This window comes from Odontesthes bonariensis, chromosome 6 (assembly GCF_027942865.1).
Source record: "Odontesthes bonariensis isolate fOdoBon6 chromosome 6, fOdoBon6.hap1, whole genome shotgun sequence".
NCBI classification, from domain to species: Eukaryota; Metazoa; Chordata; class Actinopteri; order Atheriniformes; family Atherinopsidae; genus Odontesthes; species Odontesthes bonariensis.
The window spans coordinates 33,269,790-33,294,381 of NC_134511.1; the positions used below are offsets into that span (position 1 = coordinate 33,269,790).

General features: G+C 41.5%; 2 protein-coding genes across 2 annotated transcripts; both read left to right on the plus strand.

Annotated features, from left to right (window-relative positions):
- The first annotated feature begins 367 nt into the window (after nucleotides 1–367).
- LOC142383037 (piwi-like protein 2) lies at nucleotides 368–2,488 on the plus strand. The gene is made up of 3 exons (XM_075469153.1): nucleotides 368–795; nucleotides 892–992; nucleotides 2,409–2,488. Exons 1-3 carry the CDS (start codon nucleotides 368–370, stop codon nucleotides 2,486–2,488), a joined length of 609 nt encoding a protein of 202 aa, XP_075325268.1.
- Nucleotides 2,489–6,779: 4,291 nt separating this feature from the next.
- LOC142383038 (piwi-like protein 2) lies at nucleotides 6,780–21,869 on the plus strand. The gene is given in 18 exon segments (XM_075469154.1): nucleotides 6,780–6,808; nucleotides 7,795–7,905; nucleotides 8,055–8,172; nucleotides 8,450–8,574; nucleotides 8,834–9,064; nucleotides 9,317–9,505; nucleotides 9,650–9,734; nucleotides 11,498–11,584; nucleotides 14,051–14,113; nucleotides 16,649–16,762; nucleotides 16,980–17,168; nucleotides 17,459–17,564; nucleotides 17,709–17,824; nucleotides 18,182–18,270; nucleotides 18,592–18,697; nucleotides 18,930–19,183; nucleotides 20,162–20,269; nucleotides 21,686–21,869. Coding segments are annotated over 18 exon segments (2,304 nt in total).
- Nucleotides 21,870–24,592: the final 2,723 nt, after the last annotated feature.

The window sequence follows — 24,592 nt, forward strand, 5'->3', positions numbered from 1 at the left end:
GTCTCCTATTATATGTGTTGATATTTCTTAAAAAGCTGATATACTGCCTTACTGTGCTGTTCATAGAATTAACATTTCAAAATATTAATTCAACCAATTTAATGCAGTCCCCACATAACATGCACACAACTGTAAAGAAACTTGTTTTGGAAAAAAAAAGTACAAAGCCACCAAATTGGGCTTATTTCTATTTGAAATGGGATGTGAGGTGCTTATTTGCTGTTTTGCAAAGTAAAGTGGCTTTATTTTTTTGTCCAGTTGTCTAATTCTAGTATTTGATTGTTTAGATATGCTACTAAATGTATTATTTGGTGTTTCCCTGCAGTTTACTTATTGTTGTGTCAACTGACTATCTTAAGTTGATCCAATGGATCCAAGCAAGCCGACTGACCTCACTGACATGACGGGCGTCCATTGGCTGGGACGCGGAAGAGGCAATCAGCCCGAGGAACTCGCTGTAGGACGTAGTAGAGGGCTGCTGCTCGCCACAGAGGTCTCTGGTGTAAGACGAGCCAGGGGTTTCCTCACTCCTGGCGATAACCCTCAGGGACAACAAGTATTTATGCCTTCCCCTGAACCTGTGTTTGCACAAGGCAGAGGGCTGTTGTTACAGCCTGATGACTCAGCAGTTGGTCGAGCCAGGGGGCTTCTCCGCCAAGCAGCTGAATCAAATGTAGGGGTGGCCAGGGGTGCTGTGCTTTCCACACTGGAGTCAAAGCATGGACAAAGTCCTCCACTGGAAACGATGACCCCAGCACCAATGAGACACACCCCTACTTTGGCAAAAGAACAGGTGTGAACCAGAAATTTATCTAAATTCATACTGTTTTTCATGTTTACATTTTCTTAAAAGTATTTTCTTACATTTAAGGTTTATGTCTTCCTGCAGAGTGGCATGCAAACTCGTGGTCAAGAATCAACACTTGTCTCGATGATTAGAGGAATGGGCATTGATCCCATGACTTCTTTGGGAAGAGGAACACTAGCAGTGGGTCTGTATTAAAAATCGCTGTTGTGAATATAAAAGCAAATACCGTATTTTCCGGACTATAAATCGCTCCGGAGTATAAGTCGCATCAATAAAAAAATGCATCATGAAGAGGAAGAAAACGTGTTGCACCTGACTATAAGTCCCATTTATTTAGAAATTTATTTCACAAAATCCAAGAACAGACCTCGTCCATGTTGATAATATGATCCGGTGACATGTTGTGTTCAGTTACCTGCATTTCAATGAACTCACGGGAACTGTCGACCTTGGCTTGGAAGTCTGCCGGCAGTTTCTGACACACCGTTGTCCGTGCTCTGATAGAGAGGCGAATGCGTTGCATGAAGCGGTAACACCCGTATGCAAGAAAATAATTTCTATTCATCTCCTTGGCAAGTACCGGGGTGTGGAGACATAACTGCACCGTTGACAAGCCTCTCCCGGCAACATGTTGTTCAAGCACCCACCTGTGGACTCGTCCCTCCAGCTCTGGCCATCTTGCTTTCAGCCCGCGATTAGCTTTCTTTGTTAGCATATAGTTTTCACAAGCCTAGAGTGTCCTCTCGCGGCTGTAGATAGAAATGTTTACTCCTTGGTTAATTTTCGTCAGTATAAATTAACATTTAAAACATGTTAAGCCATATATATATTTTGATATATAAGTCGCACCTGGCTATAAGTCGCAGGACCAGCCAAACTATGAAAAAAAAAAAGTGCAACTTATACTCCGGAAAATGTATGTGCGTAATTCCAAAAGGCTCCAGCTGATTTTGCTATGTGGACCAAGTTAGTAAGACTTTATCGGCCCTGAACCTCAACGGAGGATAAAAAAATTTTAAAAAGTCCCCCGTTTGACTTGAAGATATATCCATTTTTCCTTTGTTAGAATGTAAGTTTACATATATGCTCAAACATTACGTTGTCAGATGGTACTTTTATTTGTGAGGCTGCCCTCATAAACTTGTTTAGTTACTGAACTGAACTCTCTTGTCACTGCTGTCAGTCTTAAATGAATAAAAGTAGAATTGTCAACAACTTCTAGATTTAGGTGTAATCTTTTTATTTTTAAATGACAGATTTAACATTTTTATCAAGAGTTGAAAGCAGTTAAAATTATTGATATTTCCTCTTAGTGTCCTTTGCTATCTACTGTATAGGTTGATGATTGTTGACTGAAACTAGTTGCACCAATACTTTTTCAGATATCCCAATTTTTGTCTACTCACAGCCTGCTTGAGAGAGTAAGCACAGGTGTAGTGTTTGACTGTGCGTAGCATGAAAGTGGTGATGTATATCAATGTGAGGTCTAAAAGGCTTCTGCACTACTCCTTGAGCTTGACCCATTAGGTAGCTCCTGAAGCAGGTATAGTTGGCGTGCATAGAGTAACCATGAGAATTGACATGTTACATTTTGTTCTAGGAAGAGGAGGAGCAGGAGATGTTGGAGATTTGAAGCCACTAGGTTCCCCTTCAGGCGTTATCAGTACACCAGAGAGGTAGGCCAGAGGAGTGGCATGTTAAGTGTTTTCAGTGCCAAACAACTTTAGATGTTCTCGCTCACACCCGTGCAATTTATAAAAGATATTAACAGTTTCAATTAACACGGCTGCAAAATGATAATCACTGAAAAGTTGAATCAGCATCTCAGTGTGAATGTTTGTTGTCCTCAGAATCAAACTCACAGTTAATTCATTAAGTTCATTCATGTAACTTCAGGGGTTCACATTTAAATGGTCATTAGGTGCACAGTCTCTCAGAATGGATATTCAGGAGCTTTACAGAGGTTTTTTTTCTGTTGGTTTCTATTGTAGTTGTTTATTGGTCAGGGAAAAGAATTACATTTAAAAAGTCAAAATGAAACCGGATTTAAAAAGCACAGCTTGTGGAAGCACTTTAGAAAAATTAAATGCTTCATTGTTCTGTCAGTATAAAGAGTCTGCTCCTCATAAGTAAAAAAAACAATAACTAATAGAACTAATGCTACCTTTAGTTTATCCCCTCAGATGATGGTGGGGTTGGGAAGAGTAGCGATGCCACACATCCAATTGGGACGAGGACGCGCTCTGCTTGCTTCCTTTCCCTCAGTTCAGTCCGAGCCAATTTCTCCAGCACCTGAGCCAGAAACACCCCAACACTGCCAGCCTTCCCTAAAAGGTAATGAACCTTTTAAAATGACTGAGTGTCTGAGCAGGTATGCAAAAGGAAAATTGTTTCCCTCAGTGAGTTAGACTCTGGCTTTACAAATATATTAACACTAGCAGGCCCAGAGATGTTCACTTCTGCTGCATGCCCCTTCCCCTCTGCATAAATTGTGTATTCCTCTCAAGGTGCTAACTGTCTCCATTGTATTGTGAACCACAATACCCCCACTGAGGTTGCTGCCTGTAATGACACAGGCCAAAATGCTGTTTGAATGAACTCTGATCAGCCCAACATACTGTATGCATTTTTATTCTTTACAAGCTGACCCTGTAACATCATTTGTTTTGCAGCCAAAGACAGAGGTAAAGAAATTATCCATAGTTACAGTCCTTCCCTGGTCCATAAATGGTTCTGTTAACCGATTCTTTCATTGGAAGCCCAAGAACAAGCTGGAGAAATCTTAAGTTGAACAAATTATTTATTCATGGTCATCAGCCCGAGCGCTGATATCTGGAAACATTTCATATTCATGTTCACCTTTATCTCACAGAGGTTGTACTAAGACGTGACCGAGTATAATTGGCCAGTTTTTAGTGACATGAGCAAACCAACCACCGTCCACGTCATGCTCTTTGGATGTGATAAACAATGTGTGAGTGTTGTTTTAGGTGTGTATCTAATGTACCAGACCTATCTGACCTAATAGAGACGCTTTATCTGATCCCGTTATTTAGTCCCGCTATGTCATCTTAAAGTCTTGGACCATTCAAGGACATGCATCGCGTTGTATGAGTAGAGTGGAAAAGTACAAGCTAGGAACATAGGCTATTTAGTAAAATACTGAATATGGATACATAATGTCTAAGAACAAAGCCAATTTTAACAGTTCCATCAATTTTAAAACAACATTCTCTGACAGCCTCTCTCCCGTCGGATGAGTGGGACCTTTTCCCAAGTAAGGGATGGCATTACACATGCATTTTGTGTCCAGATCTGCTGCAATCCAAAACTTGATTCCAAACTTGTCTGGCTTCGATGTAATGTACTGCAGAAAGGGACAACAAACCCTTTGAAGGAAATAACTGCTCAATCACGGTAACATGTTGCCCTGGACCGTAGGACAACAAACAATTCTGAACAAACCGCTGCCAGATGTCTGAAATTGCTACAAATTTGTCCGTTATGCGCTCCTTGCTGGTGTCCTTGTTGTCGAGGTGAAGGTACCGCTTTATTTCAAGAAAGCGGTTACGAGGCATTATGGCTTTGATATCTGGGTTGCCAAATCTATTGGCCCACATGAGTCGCATGGCACCAATGTAGCCCTTGGCAATATTTTGGTAATGTGCCTTTTTATGGCCAGTGATTATTACACAAGGGCACATCAGAGTTGCTGGCCTGCAGAATATCCTGTGTGTACGGATTGTCCTGTTATGTGTGTGTAAGGGGGTAATCTATATTTCTAATGAAATGCAAATACTGTACTCTAAAGGTGCTGTGCCCCCTGTGCCTACCACTCAGGATACCACCATGCTGACAATGGAAGCAGTGCGGTAAGTATGATTCTCTTTTTTGCCTTTACCTCCTGGGGTGGTGACATTAAAAGCTGAGACACCATTAGATATAAGTCATCCATTACTTTGTGACCCCTGTTCATTCCTTTTGGAGGTTGCTCAGCCAGTTGAGAATGGGCTCAGTCATTAAGAGTTAAACAAAACAGTAACTTAATAAAAATATGAGGTAACGTCAGCCAAAGCAGGGTTAAAATTGGCTCCCAGCGTCAACGTGTGACTGACGCAAAAACGTTTTAGCTGTAACAATGGAAACGAAACGAGGCCGTTTTCAAACTTTCCCACTCTGGAACCCGTTTTCAAAAACTATCGTTTTGGGGTAGTGGAAACGCCGGCTCCGTGTGGCCGCGACAGCCAAACGATAAGAAAAAGTATCGTTTACAGTGAAAAACGTTTCCGTGTAGCCGCTAGCTCAACCGAAAGAAGACTGCTGGCGAAATTCACGAAAGGTTGGTATCACGTGCACCTTTATAAAATCACACATTAAAAAGTCCTATAAAAATATTTTATATTTTGAATACAATGTTGTCCCGTCCCGTCCCGACCCGACCCGACCCATAGCAAACAAGCGATTACGCCTTCTTTATAAAGTTAACTAGTGCAAATTTGCCGTTAAAAAAAAAATAAATTGTCGTTGGGTTGTCGAGGTCAAAACACTAGCAGCTGTGAATCAAATAAAGTAATTTTTTTAAACTCTTACACTGAATGTTTGCTGCTTCAATCCAGATGAGTATTGAAAAATATTTTCCGCGATTGAAAAAGAGACTGATACCTCCTGAACCGGAGGTATCAGTCTGAAACAGAGCTGAACAGTCCGAGCAGTGTAATTAGCTATGTTATTAATTTGTTTACAATGAAGATGTGAAAATCTGCAGATAAGCCGCACCTGTGTCACCCACCGTGACACAGGTGTCACACATCCTTACGTCCCCCATAATTTTCCTTGATGGAGAAATTATCCAGGTTCTTAACTCCCAATGTGACATATATGTCACATTACAGATCTCTGACAGTGGGGGGTGGTATTTTGGAAAAAAAATCTGAAATGGGTTCTATGTGGTCTATTTAGTCTGTGTTATAACCCCCTTAATTTTCATTTAAGTAGAAATGGGTCTGGGTTCTTATGGGTTAATACAATAAAGTTCTGTGTGACCAATTATTAACGTAGGAATTATTTTGAAGAACTTTTATTTTTTACACCCCCCCCTTTTACAGTGAAATTCTCCAGGCACTGTGTGCCCACGGGAGTGTGCACGTTATCCTCTGCGAGTATTTTGAAAGTGGAACTTATCACACAGCAAGAAACAAGTGTTTCACAATTGCTTTTAGAGCAGGGTACTTTGTTTTTGTCAGATGTCTTAAAAAAATATATGGTTTTGGTTTTGAGAGCAAATTGACTCTTTTCAGCCTCTCCAAGGGAGCCAGCAATCTTGGATCGGTGAATGCAGTTTTTTTTTCTTTTAATAAGAACCAGTACATTGCTGGCTGAAGCTAAAAGTTGAGGCCAACACCAAAAAGGCTCGATTCTGAACCTCACAGTGAGACTGTTTCACATGTCTGTGTTGTGTTGGTATTGGATGTTTAAATGCATTTTGATGCAAACATGATGGTTACACTGAATGAAAAAGCTGCTAAAAGGGATAGTGATACTTTGTGTTAATGCAATTATGCACAAAACAGTGCAAATATTAATTTGTTGCTTCAGCTCTTCGAAACACTGAGTTACTCATACAAGCGATTGCAGGTTCTGAGCATGTGTTCCAAACACAGATATCCAGTGATATTAGGGATCCGATTTTGGCTCGAACATGTGCAGCTGGATGTAGCTTCTCTCTCAAAGTTTCTTTTTCTTGTTCAGTTGTTGCAGCTTTCTGGCCAACAATCGTAGTAGTGCATGTTCATGAGCCACATCTCCCCCTCCCCAAACCCTTAGCAAACCTCTAGGTGTTCAACCAATCAGAAGACTTTTTAGGCAGATCCAGGCGCGTCATTTCCGCCGGGGACGGTGGGGACGCGTCCCCGGCACTTTGTCTGACAAGCAGATTTGTCTCCACCACTTTAAAAAAGTAGAGAAAGTGCAAATGCCGCTTTTGGTGCAGAAGCTGAATTGGTGAGCTCATGCATGTAACAGACTACTCTGCTTTCCTAAAAACTATCATTTTATATCATGGCATTCTCCTAACCAAAGACTATTTGATCCGCTCTGCTTTCACTCTCCTTGTATGAATGCGCTTGCGATCCGCCCCCATTGCTGAATAGCAACTATGTTGAATCCGCTCCGCTCCCACACACTGTGCTTACGGTCTGCAGTCTGTTACAGTGTAACGAGCGATGAAAGACGTCGCTGGTGTTGCAGGTGAAGATTCGTCAGTGTTTATGATGCATATCAGGCGAGATAGACAATGAATGAAAACTTATTTCCCAGAGGGGTTGCTGCTCGTTCACTCTTGTCTGTCGTTTCATAGCCTGGCAATGTTTGAAAACTTTGTCAGATCAAGGGCTGTTTGTAGCCAGGCTACGTCTCCTGATGCGCTTTTGCTTGGTCGAGGTTTGTCTGAGATTTGTTGGAAATCGTGTCTTGTACTAAAATGCGGATTTTGAAATACGAATAGGGCCTACTCTTAAGTTTGTCCCAACCCAGGATGTTTCCGACGGCCTAAACAAGGACGCGCAGATGGCTTTTAACTTTTAATATGGGGACAATATCGCGTCAATACGCATCATCTAATGCAATGCCTATTATTTATCATGAAACTTCAATTCGGAAGTAATGGGCCTAGCTTGTACCCAGCACTTTTCAAACCTTACTCAGGTTTATGGTAATTGTCCCCAGCACTTCTGAAATCAAACCCATGGGCAGATCCTCCATTTCTCAGGAGACTTTCCCCAAGAGAAACTCTCCCTCATTCTAAACTAATTACAAACTATTTGGAGTTATAAAAGTGTGCAAGACTAATGTAGAGGTACCCAAGATTAAGAATTAAACGAGTGGAAAGGATCGTTCCATGTCCAATTTAAGCTGTTTGGAAATGTTAACGTTTTCCTGCGTGAACTGTGGTGAAATCTTTTTCTGCATTTATATTATTCTCCACCCAGTGACCCCCTTAATAAATCTGGAACAAAAGGAACTCCGATAACGATTGGGTCAAACCACATCCCAATTAGATGCAAGAATGAAGCGGTGTATCAGTACCATATTACATTTACGTAAGTATAATTAACCGTTTTCACAGTCTATCAGCCACTTAACGAGGAAATAACTGCCATCTTTTTGTGGGATGTCAGAAGTTTCTTTAATATTTGTGATTATGTGAGAGTGGCGTATATTTCATGTTTTGTCTTTTAATATGTTGCAGACCAAATGTTGAGTCGATGGCGATGCGTTTTGGCATGATGAAAGAACACCGTCCAACCACAGGGGAGGTGGTGGCTTTTGATGGCTCCATACTGTACCTGCCAGTTAAGCTGAGCTATGTAAGTGTCAGAGTTATTGTGTTGAAGATGACAGACTTATAACCATGCTGTTTTTTCTGGTTTTCACAGAATTTTGCAGACAGAAATTCAGTTTTATTGTAATGACTTCTGCCTTTTTATTTTTTTTATTTTATTTTATCTACTGTGGTTCCAAGGAGGCTCTTAAACTGCTTACAATGAGTTTGACTGTGAAATTATATTGTATTGTGTTTGTGCAGAACTACAAAATGCAAAGTCTGCTGAACTTCACTCGTTTTGTCATTTTGGTGACATGCAGGTGGCTGGTCTCAAATGTTTGAGACGGACCGATAACGAGGAAATAGAAATCAAAATCCACATGACGAAGATTTTGCCACCCAACTCTGATCTTTGCATCCCATTCTACAATGTTGTGCTCAGGAGGTATTTGTTCAAAATAAACACACTTAAAGAGATTTGCCATATTTTGGGCCCTTTTATAACTGATAAATCTTCACTAAGTAGACTTAAAAAAAGTTTTGTCCAGACCTCATTAGAAAAAAAAACTGCCATTGGATTCTTTGTATTCGTTCAGGCCTTTTTTAAAGGAATCGCCTCCATAAATATTTTCAGCCCTCTGCTTCAATTATGCTACTGTTATGGTTTAATCACAGGATGTGAATGAGTATTCTTTTTTTTCAAGGGTAATGAAAATCATTGGACTGAAACTGGTTGGCCGAAATCATTACGATCCAGAGAGTGCAGTCATTCTTGGAAAACATCGGTTTGTAGTTTTAAATTAACATCGGAGCCAAAGTTCCTGCTGTTATGGCTGCCCTATTATTTCCATTATCCTGCGTTGCTCTGTGTGTCTCTACCTGTCCGTGGACGTGTCTCACAAGGTTTTGCGGAATGACTCTGTGCTTGATGTCGTGTGAGTTACACAGCTAAATAAACACCTGCTTACAAACCGCTACAAGCTCAGTCACATATTTGTGGGTAAATCTTTTGGTTCTTCTTCGCATCCCGATCCTCTTGTAATTTATTTTTTTAACCAACCAACGGTTGGAACGTTTTCTTTGGGGAGAAGCGTTCATTTTGAGGTGAATTTGATGGGGGCCACTTTTCTAATGAGACAGGGCTGACTATAACCATTGATTATTGCTTGTGTCCTGTTGTCTGCCAGGAATGCTCTGTACCAACAGAGCAAAGAGAACTTCCAAGACGAATGTGCCAAAGAACTCATTGGCAGCATTGTCATCACCCGCTACAATAATCGCACCTATCGCATTGATGCTATTGAGTGGAACAAGTCGCCCAAGGACACCTTCACTTTGATGGATGGCACACAAACCTCCTTTTCGGAATACTACAGGTGAGACAGTTTTCTGTGAACTCACCAAAACTGAGCAGGTGCATTGCAATAAAAGGCTGGTTGGCATGACTCATGTTTTATTATTATTATTTTTTTTTTTATGTTAACCGTTATTGCATTGTGTGTGTTTTGACATTTTAACAGCACGAACTATGGGATCACAATCAAAGAGCTGAACCAGCCTTTACTCCTGCATCGACCCAAGGAGAGGTCCAGGCCAGCAGGAAAGGTGAAAACATTTTTTCAGCATTGTGATGATTGAAATGGAGGCAGGTCTTCTTAAAATGAAGTCATCATCTCTTTAAATTAGACCCTTCAGTTGACCTGCAGTAATTTGTGTCTCAGACTAACACTGCCACCTTGTGGCTACAACAAGTTGTGCTCGCAGTCACCAATTCAGTATTATCAAATTATTTCATTTTAGGATTTGTTTTCTCCTTTTCTCATCCTTTCATTTTCTCTTAAAGACTTTCAAAATAGAAATAATTTGACGGACTCTTTTGTGGCCAGTGTCTTTACACAAAGAGACGCATAATGTAGTTACCCAGTTAACACTGGTGCATCTTACATCTGATGCTAAGTGCACACAGGCCGGTGGAGAACCACGGAGAAGTGATGGTCACAATTTTATTATTTTCAAAAGGTCTTTAAACCAAGTAAGTTGAGTTGCACTAGGTATTTTATTAAGGTGAGAGATGGTGTTTGCGAGTTTGCTTGCTTCTGTTGCACAAATGTGCATGGATGTTGGCTACATGAGTCCTTAAAAGCATTCCAAATTATTTCTGTGCTGGAAACAGCCCAAAACTTTAAGTTTTCCCTTAATGATAATGAACCTTTCTGGGCAAGAGTGGTCTTTATTTGAAAGTGGCTGAACAGGGAAGTGGGCAGAGAAAGAGAGTGAGTCTTGGGAACTCTGTTCAGTTGGGCAGGAAATGCAGAAAAGTTTCACTCCTTCATTTGGTTTGGTTCACTTTCACACTGCAATTTTTAAAGCGGACCAATCCGCCGTCACACAGTTACAACCGAAGAAGAAAACCCAGCTCATCGATTGGCCAGGACGGAAAATGAAAATCCATCCCCTTCAGCCGGCTTGTTCACAACAAAAGCAAACAATGGAGGATCACCAAATGTATTCTGTTTTTACTTTGGTTTTCAAACCTGATTGCTTTTTCACAAGAAGCTGTCCAGTACGAGCAGCAGGCACGGCAGCGAGCTATCCAGCATGTTGCTCTGTACATGAGACGAACGCAGCATTACCGAAAGAGTACGACATGCTGCTGTGGTTACAGACACGGAGCAATGTTTTGCATCACTTCCTCTCTTTGGTCTGCTGGATAGTCCGTTCCCGCTGTAAGCAAACTGCACCAGTGTTCACTGGTTTGGTCCGCATCAGAGTTTGGATGAGCTTTCACACCTGCCCAAACGAAATGGGACTATCAGAGGAAACCAACTCTGGTCCGTTTAAAGCGGACCAAAGAGCTCTAGTGTGAGGGCACCCTAAATCAAGATGTGAGTTGAACCAGCAGGAATGCAGAATACTTCAAAGCTTTGCTGCTGCATTTTCTGAATTTTTTTTTCCAAATGCAACCAGCTTTTACTGTGAAACTGGATTCAGGGCTTACTGAGGTAGCCTTAAATTTAACCCTGGATTTTCAGTTTCCACTCATGCCCCGAGCAATTTACTCTAGAGCAAAAGGTCTGCATAAATTAGGAGAAACTCCATTTGTCCCTGAGATTGGGGACAAAGTGTCCCTGAGATTGGGCCGACTTGTCCTGGCACATTTTATGGAAGGATGTTTTGTTTTGTTTATTATGCTCTCTGAAGACCGAACTCCTTGAGTGACACTTTTAAACATGTCCTGCGTTCACTTTTTAGAGCCATCTTGACTACATGTTTTATTAATCAGTGTGTATTTACCATATGGCTTTTTTCTCTTTCTCTGTAGCTTTATATTGTATTCTTCATACGTGGGTTTCATCCCTGAATTGCAGCAAATCATTACTGGAGAGATCCTTTTAGTCCCAGAACTTTCCTTCATGACGGGAATCCCAGATAAAATGAGGAAGGACTTCAGAGCTGTGTTTTTATTTGACATGATGCACGTAAGATGCATGTTAGTTCAACTGTGTTTAAATGAAGATCTTAACTGCAGCTGTCTTTATTTATGATTCTTTCTTCTTTTATTAATAAGTAAAAAGAGTTGATTGCAGCTCAGCTGGTTTGTTCTTCAAAAACTTCAGTTTTGCTTTTGTTTTTGGTCATTCTCCATCTTAACTGTGAAGCATCGTCCATTCACCCTTTTTTTTTTTTTTTTTTTAATGAATTTTAGCAGACAATTTTTACCTGTGAACTTCAGAATTTATCCAGCTGTGTGTGTCTCACCATCAATATACAAAAATCTCCGTCTCTGTCGGGCTGTTATGACTGGAGTGATTGTGTGGTTTGTTCGTTGTTTATTTGTTTTTGTTTTTGTTTTTGTTTGTTGTGTTGTGTTTTGTTTTGTTCTTTTCTTTATGTGTAGGGGCCGTCTGGGGTGGGGCGTGTGGGTGCCTTCGGGTTGCCAAGTGGCTCCCCAAATACGCTGCGGGCCCCGGACCTGGTGAACATCGAGCCCTCCTGCTCTGTGGCGGATCCCAGGAAACAGGGGTGCCTATTGCAGCCATTACTTGGCTGCCCTCTCCGGGGGAGCCTTTCTCCCCCGGTCTTCTAGATCCCCATACCCCTCTTCCTTCTGGCTCCTGTACACAGCACACATTCACACACGTAGGGTTTGAGGGCGGGTGTGTTCTGTGGGGGGCAGCGGATGGGTCCACGTAGGTGGTCCCATTTGCTGCACTCTGCAGCCCCCCGCCCTTGTTTTAATTACACCTTAGACATTACCAATCATGAGACACACACACACACATTAGGTTTTGGGGGGCGATAGCACTGAGTGGTATCTGGTGGGCGGGGCTCTTTGGGTATGTAGGCTGCCCGGAGGGCCACGCTCCCAGTTCCACAAGGTTGCTTGCCCCTCAATTTTAAATGCTCACTATTAGAAAATATCAAAGAGCCAGAGGGGAGAGGGGAGGGGTCTTCCCGCACCCCTGTTGCCTGGTTGCTGCCTGGGGCGGGGGGGCCAGGAGGTGGAGTTGTCCTGCTGGTTCGGGGTCTGTGGTGGCTGGGGGGCTGCTGGCCCCCGGATGTGCCCGTTACGCCACACTACAGCGGAGGTGGGGGATGAATGCATGTGCTGTGCGAGTGTTTGTGGATGTGTTTTTTTTTTTTTTGTCTTATATGATTTATGGGGTGACTGGGTCTGGGTCTGGGTCCTGCTGTCCTCTGGCCTGCTTGTGCTGTTCCTGATGGGGGGGGGCATTGCTTCTCCCCGCTGCTCGCGGCCTCACCCACCTGTGGGCACGTCTTGACTCCCGGGGCGCTTGCCCAGGGGCACTGGGGCAGGCGCTGGCCCACTGCGGTTGGCTGTCTGGGGCGCCTGGCCCTCTCGGGTGTTGGGCGGGGCCCCTGCCAGGGGGTTTTGGTGGCACTTGGGCTCGCGGGGGCCGGTTCCGGCGCGCGGCCCATGTCTGGGTGGCGGGGGCCTGGCGGGGCTGGTAGGCTGCCGCCTCTGGTCGCCGGGGGGGCTCTGCCCGATGCTTGTGGGGGCTCTGTCTGGGAGCTTCCTCTGCTGTCTTCTGGGGGGATGCGTGGTCGTCCCTATGATGGGCTTCCCGGGTTCTGTGCTCCTTAGGGGCTGTTGGTGGCCTGGGTCTGGGGGCCCTCTCGGCCTGCTTCTGATTGCTGGGGGGGGGGGATTGTGCCACTATACACTGATATTTAAGCATGGTTATTATGTGGGACCATCTACGTGTATTGCATGTTCATGCACACACACTCACATTCATTAAGCAGCTCACTAAGCAGTTGTTGTGCTGTCCTGTGGTTTAAGGTCACCTGTGTATCAAAGGAGATTGCTGCTGCTTGTGTTTTTTTTTGTTTGTGTGTTTGTCCTCTGCTTGTCTGCTTACAGGTGCTCCTGGTGCTTCTAAGGTTGGATTCCCCACAAAAGCCGTGAATCGTCTTCAGTTTTATTTTTACAGGTGTAGCAGCTGGTTGTCGGATTTTTCATTGTTTTTTATGTTTGTCTCTTCATGTTTCTGTTCTTTTTTTCTCTTCTTCGCTTTCCCTCTCTCTCTGTCCCCCGGTCCGGTTCGGCACTATTATCATATCATGTTAAATATTGTAACAAAAATTAATAAATAAAAATGAGGAGTTGATGGACGTCAAGGGGAGCTTTACATTCATAAAGCTTCCCTTGGCATTGCAAATGTGTTTAGCATAAACGGTATTCAGATTACAATTCTGCTGCCATAATGCTGGACAGGACAAGGGAAAAAAAAAAAAAATCTCTGTCTGCATATTAATGTATGTTAAGATGGTCATTACACATTTATTTAACTATTGCTGGTAATGGCTAAGATGTGGAGTCTGACTATGAAGAACAGCATATGATCATACCCAAGAGCACATTCAAGTCTGAAAACGAATATCTTAATGTGTTACAGGACTTGACCACGCACATCAATGTGAGTGGTGAGCAGCACGCACACTCAATAAAGCAGACCTCGGCTTGGAAGTCTGCCGGCAGTTTCTGACACACCGTTGTCCGTGCTCTGATAGAGAGGCGGTTCGTTGCATGAAGCAGTAACAACAAGAAGGCCCGCTTGCAAAATAATTTCTATTCATCTCCTTGGCAAGTACCGGGGCGTGGAGACATAACTGCACCGTTGACAAGCCTCTCAGGCAGCACGTTGTTCAAGCACCCACCTGTGGACTCGTCCCTCCAGCTCTGGCCTTCTTGCATTCAGCCCGTGTTTAGCTTTCTTTATTTTCTTGATTGCAGTAAGATTAACCTCTGCTTTTCGCCAGTCCCTCCCAAGTTTCTCACTCGCTCCAAACTTTCTTTCTGCTGCTCAATTACGGTTTTTGGCTGCATATTTTACTACCTGCACTTTGTCATTTTGAGAGGGTGAGCAGTTTTGCAGCCAAGAGTGTCCTCTCGTGGCTGTGGATAGCAATGTTTACTCCTTGGTTCATGTCAGTCAGTATGAATTAACATTTAAAAACATGTTAAATTAAATATATTTTGATATATAAGTCACACCTGGCTATAGGTCACAGGACCAGCCAAACTATGAAAAAAAAAATAAAAAATCTCTTTAAAATGAAGTGGTTGTAAATGCAGGGATGGGGATCAGTTGAGAACTTTCAAAGACCAGTACTGCTTCAAAACAGAACAGAGTGCTGATATATACAATGCAGAAAAATGTTGCTTTTATCTGACAAGATATAATGTAAAAAGGAAGCATGTGTTTTTACACTTATGAATAGTTATTGTCTGTATCTAACAATGTCAGGCCGCAGGCTCATTAACAAAATGATTTAGTTGCTGGGGTGTGTGTGTGTGTGTGTGTGTGGATAATCAAATTTCCAACTTTGCATAATTATTGCTTGATTTATGGAGTTGACAGGCTCTTTCAGCAGCTTTGTCTCAATGAGTGAGCTGTTAGCAGTTCCACACAGACACCACATGAGCTCAAGGATATGGCACAAACGCAGTCAGGTGTACTTGTGGAAAACTGACCTTTTTATTAGTAGCATTATTTTTCAAAAGAATTTTCATATGAATTATCAAGCGTCTGTATGTTAAATTATTTACATGCTAAAACTAGTGTAGTTTGATACACATGTTTATACTGAGATAACTGTTAATGCAGCTGGATGTTTAGTATGCAAACAAATTATTACATTGCATGTTTAGTCGATGAGAGTAAGTGAGATCAAGCTTGTGGTGTTTGAATACCAATAACGTCAGCACCTCAAACAACATCCTCAAAAGGCCTTTATTAAAATAAGCTTCTCATATCTGTTCATAGAATTGCAAAGTTGATACATGAGAAAACACTAACATTGTTCCTCGTGCCTATGAATCTGACCCAAATTGTAGCTGTTAAATTGGAGACGGTCTTAAGAATATGTCTGTCGCTACTGAATACAACCTCTTTTTAACATCAAGTACAACTTTCTGTGTCGGATATCGAGATGCTGCTTGAATGTCTTGATTTAAAAAAATAAATAAAATAAAAAAATTTTAAAAAACACAGGTAAAAAGATGGAATATAAAGTTGTTTTTCTTTGCTGTCCTTGAGCTGAAACTGAAATTGTGCTTCATTAATATTTTGAATAGAGGGTATGTGTTTACATCACATCCACCCCGCGACATGCCCCTCTTATTCGGACTGAGGTAGAAAAAAGAAAAGTACAGCCAACATCAGACACTTTGAGATTATTACCCAAGGACTATTTATTTAGGTGACTTTCATTGTTACCAAAGTAATACTTTAACACGATATCTTTATTTTTACTAAAGTATGACTTTTGGGTACGTCGGTTACCTGACATTAGCTAGGGTTATGAATATAGCTAAGTGAAATATGCTACCATAAGAGCTTTACTGAAGTAACGTTGGCAATACATTATGTAATTCAATGATGTGATTTTGCCCAAAAATACAGCATAATTTAACGTTAGTGGACTCGAAATGTGAACCGCAAATCCAGGTTTCGGTGCCTGGATTTCCAGCTGTCTCTCTGGATCGCAGCGATCGATCGCTGTCTCTTTTCTATTGCTTTAGGTAGCCTGTAGAAATTCTGCTTTAACCCTTTTGAAAACCTGTTTGTACAGTCGATTGCAAAGCAGCTCTTCCCCATGTTCAATATTGAATATAATTGAATATTTCAAAATTTGGCAGCTGTGCCACTCATGTTTTTGCCACTCAGTGGGCATAGCCGCAGCGACTTCCGGGTACTGTGACATCACGGGCATACCTTGTATAAGAGTTATTGATCCAGGAAGTTTCTTGTAACATCTTGTGTGTATATCATGGTTCTTGGAGAGGTATTAAGAGGTATAGGGGTATTGTGCTGGCTCTTTATATGCATTGTTTCTCTTTGGTAACTTACACATGCCAGATAGATGGATAACCCAGCAGAGGATCTACTTTCACACATGACACTTAAGCACAGTGAAACCCATCAGTCGCAGCTTGAAAGTCATCTGAAAAGGCCTTTTTTTTTTTCTTTTTTTTCTCTCATCTGCTCCAGATTAAAGGTAGAACGCTGCCCCTTGAAACCATCTGTCTTCAGTCCTCATCCTTTGCAACTGGTGCCGATGTATCCTGGTCCAGAGAGATCACGAGAGACGCTTCAATCAGCTCCGTAAGCTCCATTAGCTCTCTGGAAATATTAACTTTGAACTGCAAAGCTGAAGAGGCTAAGCTAACAACGTTTTCCATTCTTTGACTTTGTTTTGTCTCGCATGATATTCTGTCTTGATATTTTCATCACCACATAATTTACTCTGCCTCGGCCTTAAAGATGGATGGTGAATCTCATCTTTTTTTTTTTTCATTGACCGACCCATCTTCCTCCCAAGGTCCCCTTGAACAACTGGGCCATCTTCTACCCTCGTCGCTGTGCTGAACAAGCGGAGGAGCTGGTTTCAACTTTTAATAAGGTGGCTGGGCCCATCGGGTTACGACTGGAGCGACCGATTCGAATGGAACTGCGGGATGATCGAACCGAAACTTACATCAAGAGCATCCACTCTCAGCTCACCAGTGAGGTGTGACATAAAATAGAAATTCAGCTAAAACGATAACCTTTTTTCCCATTATGCTTTATACACAGATGTGTCCATTAAATACTTGTTGGCTCTGCTCATGTTTGCAATGCAGCACATTGTAAAAATAGTACAAACTTGTTGGCGTATTGTCATTTATTTCAGATTCAGGTTGTGTTTCAAGTGCCCCATTTCAAATTGAATATAATATAATGTAAGTTTCCATCTTTATCAGCGAATGCTGCAATGAAATGCAAATTTAGTCCCATTGTTGATTTCCCCTTTTTGTACAGCCTAATTTGCAGCTTGTAGTGTGCATAATGGTCGGCAAAAGAGATGATCTCTACAGTGCCATCAAGAAGCTGTGCTGTGTTAAAAGCCCCGTACCTTCCCAGGTTTGTAATGTTCACATCTGTTTTTAAAATTGCTGTTTCTGAATCGGAGAAAGACTGTAAAGTTTAGACCTGGAACTTTTCCATGTTTTATTTTTGTTCATTTATTATTATATATATATATTTTTTTCTCAAATGATTTGTTCTTAAGCCATCAATGTCCGAACAATATCTCAGCAACAGAAGTTGAGGAGTATTGCCCAGAAGATACTCCTGCAGGTGAACAGCAAGTTAGGTGGCGAACTCTGGACTGTCAACGTTCCCCTGGTGAGCATCATCTCTCAAAAGCAGAAAAGTAACAGCAAACCTTTGGGAAGCACAAAGTCGGAGTAGAAGAGCCTGATAGTGATTTATCTGATCAAAAATGTGGTCTGTACAAGGCTTGTTTTGAAGTTGAATTTAATTCATTTTCTATCCCGTTTGTGATTTTACGGAGTCGGTGATCACTTCTGACCAGAATTAAGTTACTGCACCTTCATTTAATACAGCCAATTTGTTACTTGTGAATATACAATACTATAAATAAATACACATATTTAAAAGATGATTTTAAAAAATAATTATCTTACTAATTTGACTAACTTTCAGTCAACTTTAACTTTTGTTCCTGTGTCACTTGACTAGAAAAACTTGATGGTAATTGGAGTTGATGTCCACCATGATACCAGCAAGTCGCATCAGTCGGTCATGGGTTTTGTCGCAAGTGTCAACAGGTACGCTTGTGTTTTTATCCAGTTTCCTTGTTTTAATTTAGTCTTTGATTTCATGTTTCCTTGGTAATTTATGTAATACCTTTTATTGACTCAGGGTGGGGCTCAACCCAATGTTAAAGTATTGATTCAATCATTACCCACCAACTTCTACATCACTGGTCTCTGCACAAAGCAGGCTTCGGGGTTATGTCCCCCAAAAATTCCTTCTGAATATCATTACGAAATGTTTTATTAGAGAATTTCAGTCGGTATGCCTTGCAGTGTTTGAATGTGTGGCATCACTGATAATAAATAGATGATAAACACCTTTTCCTTGTCCAGCTCACTGACCCGCTGGTACTCCAGAGTAACTTTCCAGGCACCCAATGAGGAACTGATCAATGGCTTCATAGTTTGCCTGCTGGCAGCATTGCAGAAGTACTACGAGGTAACTTATCTGCTAGTAGACCTTGCAAAGTTTTTCCAAACCGCACCTTGCAAAAAGGAACCACAGATCACTATAAAACAACTCCTCACCCAGTCTGTATCTGAATCTTATCAGGATAAGAGGAAGAAAATGTTATAGCAGGTGTAAATCCACTCTGAGGACATTTCAGTCTGAATGACTATAACACTAGTTTTGCTGCTCAAGCCTGTCATCAGTTTTCTCTGCTGAACAGGTAAACCACAACCTACCAGAAAAGATTGTGGTCTATCGGGACGGTGTGTCCGATGGACAGCTGAAGATGGTGGAGCAGTACGAGATCCCACAGTTGATCAAATGTTTTGAGACATTCCCCAGCTATGAGCCCAAGCTGGTCTTCATCGTGGTCCAAAAGCGCATCAGCACCACTCTCTACTCCAGGGTTGCAAACGGCTTTGGCACTCCTCCACCTGGGACTGTTCTGGATCACACCCTCACTCAGAAAGACTGGTCAGTCTCAAGCGTTTTGATCTACCACAACTTGATCTTAACTAAAAAAGTTTTTTATAGTTGAGAGACACAGCATCCTTCCAAAACTGCAAAGCAGATAAATCTGAGCATGTTGTTGACAGTCTGTCTGGGAAGACTTTGGCCGTTTTTCAATATGCGTACTTGTCTGTACTTGTGTTCTCGTGTACTTCTGAAACGTCATCACAAAACGACCAAGTACTGTTTCAATTCAAAGTACGCATCCAGATAAGTACCCTCCACATTCCCGGATGTGTACTTGCTCCGCCCATTTTATCGAGTATGCTTCTGTGGTGACTTGTTTAGACTTCAGACAGCTTGCTATCCCAGAAAGCAGTGCGGGTCAAGCGAAGATGGCAGAGGAGTTGACAAAAGTTGACAGGTATGCCATTAGCCTACTCCTCCTCCGCATCCTCGCTTGTCGCTCCCGTTTCTCCCTCCTCAGCCTCACCGCTTCCTCCTCAGCTTTAAAATAAAGCATTCCAACGGCAGCTGCAAGCACAGCTCGGTCCATTTTCAATCTTTTCTAGAAGTTTTGATTTTTCTTTGCTGTTGAAATCACACACGGGCAGCGATGAACAGAAAAATCAAAAACAATAGTTTACGGTTTATTTTTATTTTTGGCATCAACATCTTTGACATAATCAAGTACGCTTCTGTTCCGAATGCACAATGAGCGTATCCTTACTCAGAAGTCCATTCCAACAAGTCCATACTTGTAAGTACACAAGTACATATTTAGCGTATTTGGTATTGAGAAACGGCCATTGTTCTACAATAATTGTTCACAGGAGAAGTGCAACAAATAGATTAGTAACAAATGAAAAAAGAAGTTTTTCATAAAGTAAAGACGGTGTTCATGCTTAGGTGTGAAGTGACACTAACTCCAAAGGTTTGAGACAAATACTGTTTCATGAGATTAGATTTCAGATACTTTAAAGATTCTCTCCTAATATTTAGGGTCGACTTTTATCTGATGGCACATCAAATTCGCCACGGCTGTGGACTTCCTACACACTACATCTCTTTGTACAACACAGCAAACCTCACGCCAGACCATTTGCAAAGGTATGTGCTTTGTGATTCTATTTTCTCATTTAGATGGCAACTAGTGATGGCAAGATGCGTTCACCTTACATGCACATTTGTTTCGTGGTGGAGCACTTTTTTAAGATGTTGATATGGTTAAGGCTGACTCACTGAGCATGACACATACTGCAAGAGTCGAGGATTCTGTCAACAAGATCTTCTATTTTTTTTTTTTGTGCTCCCGTTACAGTGGCCCTGCTCTGGCTTAAGCTTAATGTGTCTAAGAAAATGCTGTACTTTGAGGTCTTTATATATTGCACTTTCATACACTTTCTGAAATAAAATATTCATGTATGCATGTAAGTACAGTGGCTCTCAAAATTATCCTCCCCGCTTTAGCATTTTTTCTATTTTATTGCCTCACAATCTGGAATCAGAATGGATATTTGGTTGTTTTTTATCGTTCACGCTACAAAACACGCCAACATTCTCAACATGGAATTATGAAAAAACTTCTCAACTTGAACCAAGTATCTTTAGGGTCATTGTCCCATTTGAAGTGTACCTCTGTCCTAGAGTCCAGCTGAATAATAAAGAATAAAAAATGACTTCCTATGGTTCCTAAGCTCATTTCCTTGACCTTGTTGGATAACAACATGGCGTTAAGGAAAGATGATAGGAGAGATGTTTTAGATATTGGGAGAAGCACTGCCGTGAGAATCCAGCCACGCTTACTCAGCTGTGATGTGGATCTGCACGACTGAAACTACAACTGTTCAATAAATATTCTACAAAAAGTGCTTTAGATAGTTGGTCTATTCCAATCTTATCACTTTGTTACAAAGAAGTTATATACTGTATATATTAGAGATGATATGAAATATAACTTATCTTTATTCTTAATTTAAAAAAAAAAAAGGAAAGTAAAGTCAAACAAGTCAAACATGGTGTTGTCACAGGCAGCTCATTTTCCTGTCGTCATATTTATCCAAATGAATCCCAGTTGGTACGACTGGGTGAAAATAGTTGAGTGTCGCTACAAAATTTGAGGCTGAAAGGAATTGCGGGAGGCAGTTTTCCTCTGATTTAAAAATAAATAAATAAAATAAAATGATTTGTCGTACTCTGTGTTAAAGGAGATCTTAAACTAAACATTGTAGCTCCCTCTAAACATTTTGAGCATTTGAAGGTGAATACTTTTGCAAGCCACTGTATTTAGTTTCTTCCTGTAGAATGTAGACATTTTACAGATGCTCACATAATCTGTGAGCATTTGATCAGAATATATTAAGCTCCACAAAAAGCATCTATCTGTTCACTCTGCTGGTGTTTACATCGGGCCTATAGTTGTGATTCAGAATTTTTATTAAAGTCTTGAGCCAACTCGAATAGAGTTTGATAGTAATGTTTGATCAGTTCTAAAAATGTATTAATATCCATTTATTCTCATGCCAGGTTGACGTTCAAAATGTGCCACCTATACTGGAACTGGCCTGGCACCATTCGTGTTCCAGCACCATGCAAGTATGCCCACAAACTGGCTTTCCTTTCCGGCCAGTACCTGCACTCAGAGCCGGCCATCCAGCTCTCAGACAAGCTCCACCAGTTACCTGCTTACATCACAGGAAAACCAGCTTGAAGGTAGCAGCTGCACTCTTCTCCTTTTAACCTCACACCACTGGAAAGGAAGGCCATGCCATCCCTCAGCAGAGACCAAAACATCAGCATTTTGCCAGCAGACAAGGGAAGATGCACTGTGGTTCTCAACACAATTATTATCAGTCACAGGTCACCTACAAGACCTAGAAAAAGACAAAGTTATTGACCATCCATTGTACCACAGACTTTACCCTGGTGAGGCTACACCGTTTATTTATAGACTCCCCAAGATGCACAAGGAGGGAGACCCATCAGCAGCAGCAGCAGTAGCATCAACTCAGTCACCTACAACATTACCAAACACCTTACCTCCATCTCAGCACCCTGGTGGGAAACTCCACATCACATACAAAACTCCATAGACTTTGTGAAGAAGATCCAACATCTGAAACTGTCTCCAAGTGGAACCATTGTATGCTTTTGATGTGACCTCACTTTATACAGGTACGTATACCAATTTCAGAGGTGGATACTGTCAAGAAATGGCTTCAACTAAATAACTGAACAATAGGACCGACTTCCCTTTATGGACCGACTTTATTTACTTCCAACAGTTTAGAGTGCCACGCCTCTAGAGGTTGGCTTTTATTTCAAATTGTTACTATTAGTGTGACTAGTCATATTATTTTACAAAAATATTCCCACAAACACTCGCACCTTTTTTCCACATACGGTGGTGTGGTTAGCAGAGGCTCCAGCCCTCTCTCCCCCCCCCCGATTTTAGTGGTAGATTGTGAAGAAGAGATCGTACTGTCAGAAAGCTGAATAAACAAAGCAGGGAATAGGCTAACAAACTATTAGCCTCACACGCTCTGACTACACACTTAACTCTGCCTGCATCGTATCTAATTAAAATATCCTTTGAGTTTTAACCACCCTTGTTCTTAGTTGGGCTTTCTCTGTGAAAGTGCATTCATACTGTAGCTTACCAGACGGTTCTGAAGTGGTTTAAGATTATTTTGGGTATACTTTAAATCTTTTCTTCCCTCCCTCCTTGCCTGCCTGCCAGCAATCAGTTGTAGAAGCTGAGCTCTATTTATTCTTGTCAATTCCACCCTCAGCCATTATAAGAGCCCCGGCTTTTAATTGAATCACAGTCTTAATTTGCGGAAATACAGCAACTTCAGTTAGAACATGCAGTCTTTCTAAGTCTCGATAAGATCAAGAAGACCGGCTCCTCAATTTAGCCCTTCGGGGAATTAATCCCTTGAGCGTAACTCTGGCAATTTTGGTCACTTGTCATACATCTGTCATTTGGCCAATTGCAAAAGAAATCCAGTAAATCTTCATTTCTGCGTCATGCACTTATACAATGAGTGCTGTTGTTAAAGAGATGTCATGTTGCGTGTGTAGTTAGTTTGAGGCAAATGTGGCTTAAAATGTATGATCTCTTTGTGTTACGGGACAGGATCAGGCCTCATCTTGACATCAGGCAGTGTTGTTTGACCGACTGATTCCAAAATTCACTGCAAAGTTCACAAGGGTTTTAAATTTTGCAATTAAATGTTTCTTTTTGCTTTACTCTGACATTAAAGGGATAGTTTGCCTCTTTTGACATGAAGCTGTATGACATCCCATATTAGCAATATCATTAATGAACATTGACTTACCCCCCTGCTGCGTCCTGTGAGCCGAGTTCCAGCCTCGTTTTCGTCAAGGAAAATGTTCCTAAAATGTGAAATGGCAAAATTAGGAGAATCTAGCTATTTTAAAAGGAATGCAGCTTCTGAGTATGTCCTCTCGACAGATATGTACTATTTGTAGGCTTGAGCTCATCAAACCGCACCTATCCACGTGACGCATCACATAGGACGCATGAGACAGCCTATTAACACATACAGAACAAAGACGACACAGCAGCGGTTCCAAAGAGGATACACGGAGCTCCAAACATACAAAACCTATAAATAGCATCGTGGGTCTATTTGGACTTAAAAAGTAAAAGACAGTTAGATATAGTAAAATAAAAGCTGGCGTTGCGATACATTGTAGGTTTTATTTATCAAGAAAAAAAAAAGGTTTGTCCATTTAGTACCTTTCTCTAGGTTTACATAAGGCAAACTACACATTTTCTTCATTCACAATTGGCTCATGAATATGCTCATTTTAATATCCTAAAACACAGCTCAGTCTTTCTTGGAGGAAAAAAAAGGACATACAGAAAAATGTGCTTTAAAAAATATCCAGTTTTCCCACATGCCTTATAGTTGAAGAGCAAAAAATAAATCAACCTCTTGGCATTTTGGCATCAATGACAAAGAACCTGTTTATAAATAGAACACAAAAAGCCAAATGAAAACCTCCTAGCTATAGTTGCTTCAGTGCACAGCATGGTTCTCAAATTTGATGTGCTGATGCTTTTCTTGGTTGTCTTGGTTCCTCAAAATAAAGCACAAATTAAAGCTGCCGTCGGCAACTTTTTTTAGTCATATTAGCTTGAACTGTCATGGGATTCTGGAAGTAGAATATTAAATAGGCTGTTTAGGAAAAATCCCGAATTCTGTAGCTCCCTCTAAAGCCTGTAATCGTGCCTGAAAAAATCGAGCGCTCCCGGCTGTTTTTAACCAATCACGTTAGGTTGATTATTGATCTATTATCTGAGCAGAACAGTCACCAACCACGTCTTCCATGCTGAGCGTGAGTCTGCCCCCAGCTTGTGTGCGCGCACACTGGTGTGAACTCACGTGCACAACCTCATCCACA

Excerpts from the sequence above, each read along its gene's own strand:
- LOC142383037 (XM_075469153.1), top strand. The coding sequence starts at position 368 with ATGGATCCAAGCAAGCCGACTGACCTCACTGACATGACGGGCGTCCAT. Across the intron at positions 796-891 it reads ACTTTGGCAAAAGAACAGGT|TGGCATGCAAACTCGTGGTC; the intron begins GTGAACCAGAAA and ends CTTCCTGCAGAG. Across the intron at positions 993-2,408 it reads AAGAGGAACACTAGCAGTGG|GAAGAGGAGGAGCAGGAGAT; the intron begins GTCTGTATTAAA and ends ATTTTGTTCTAG.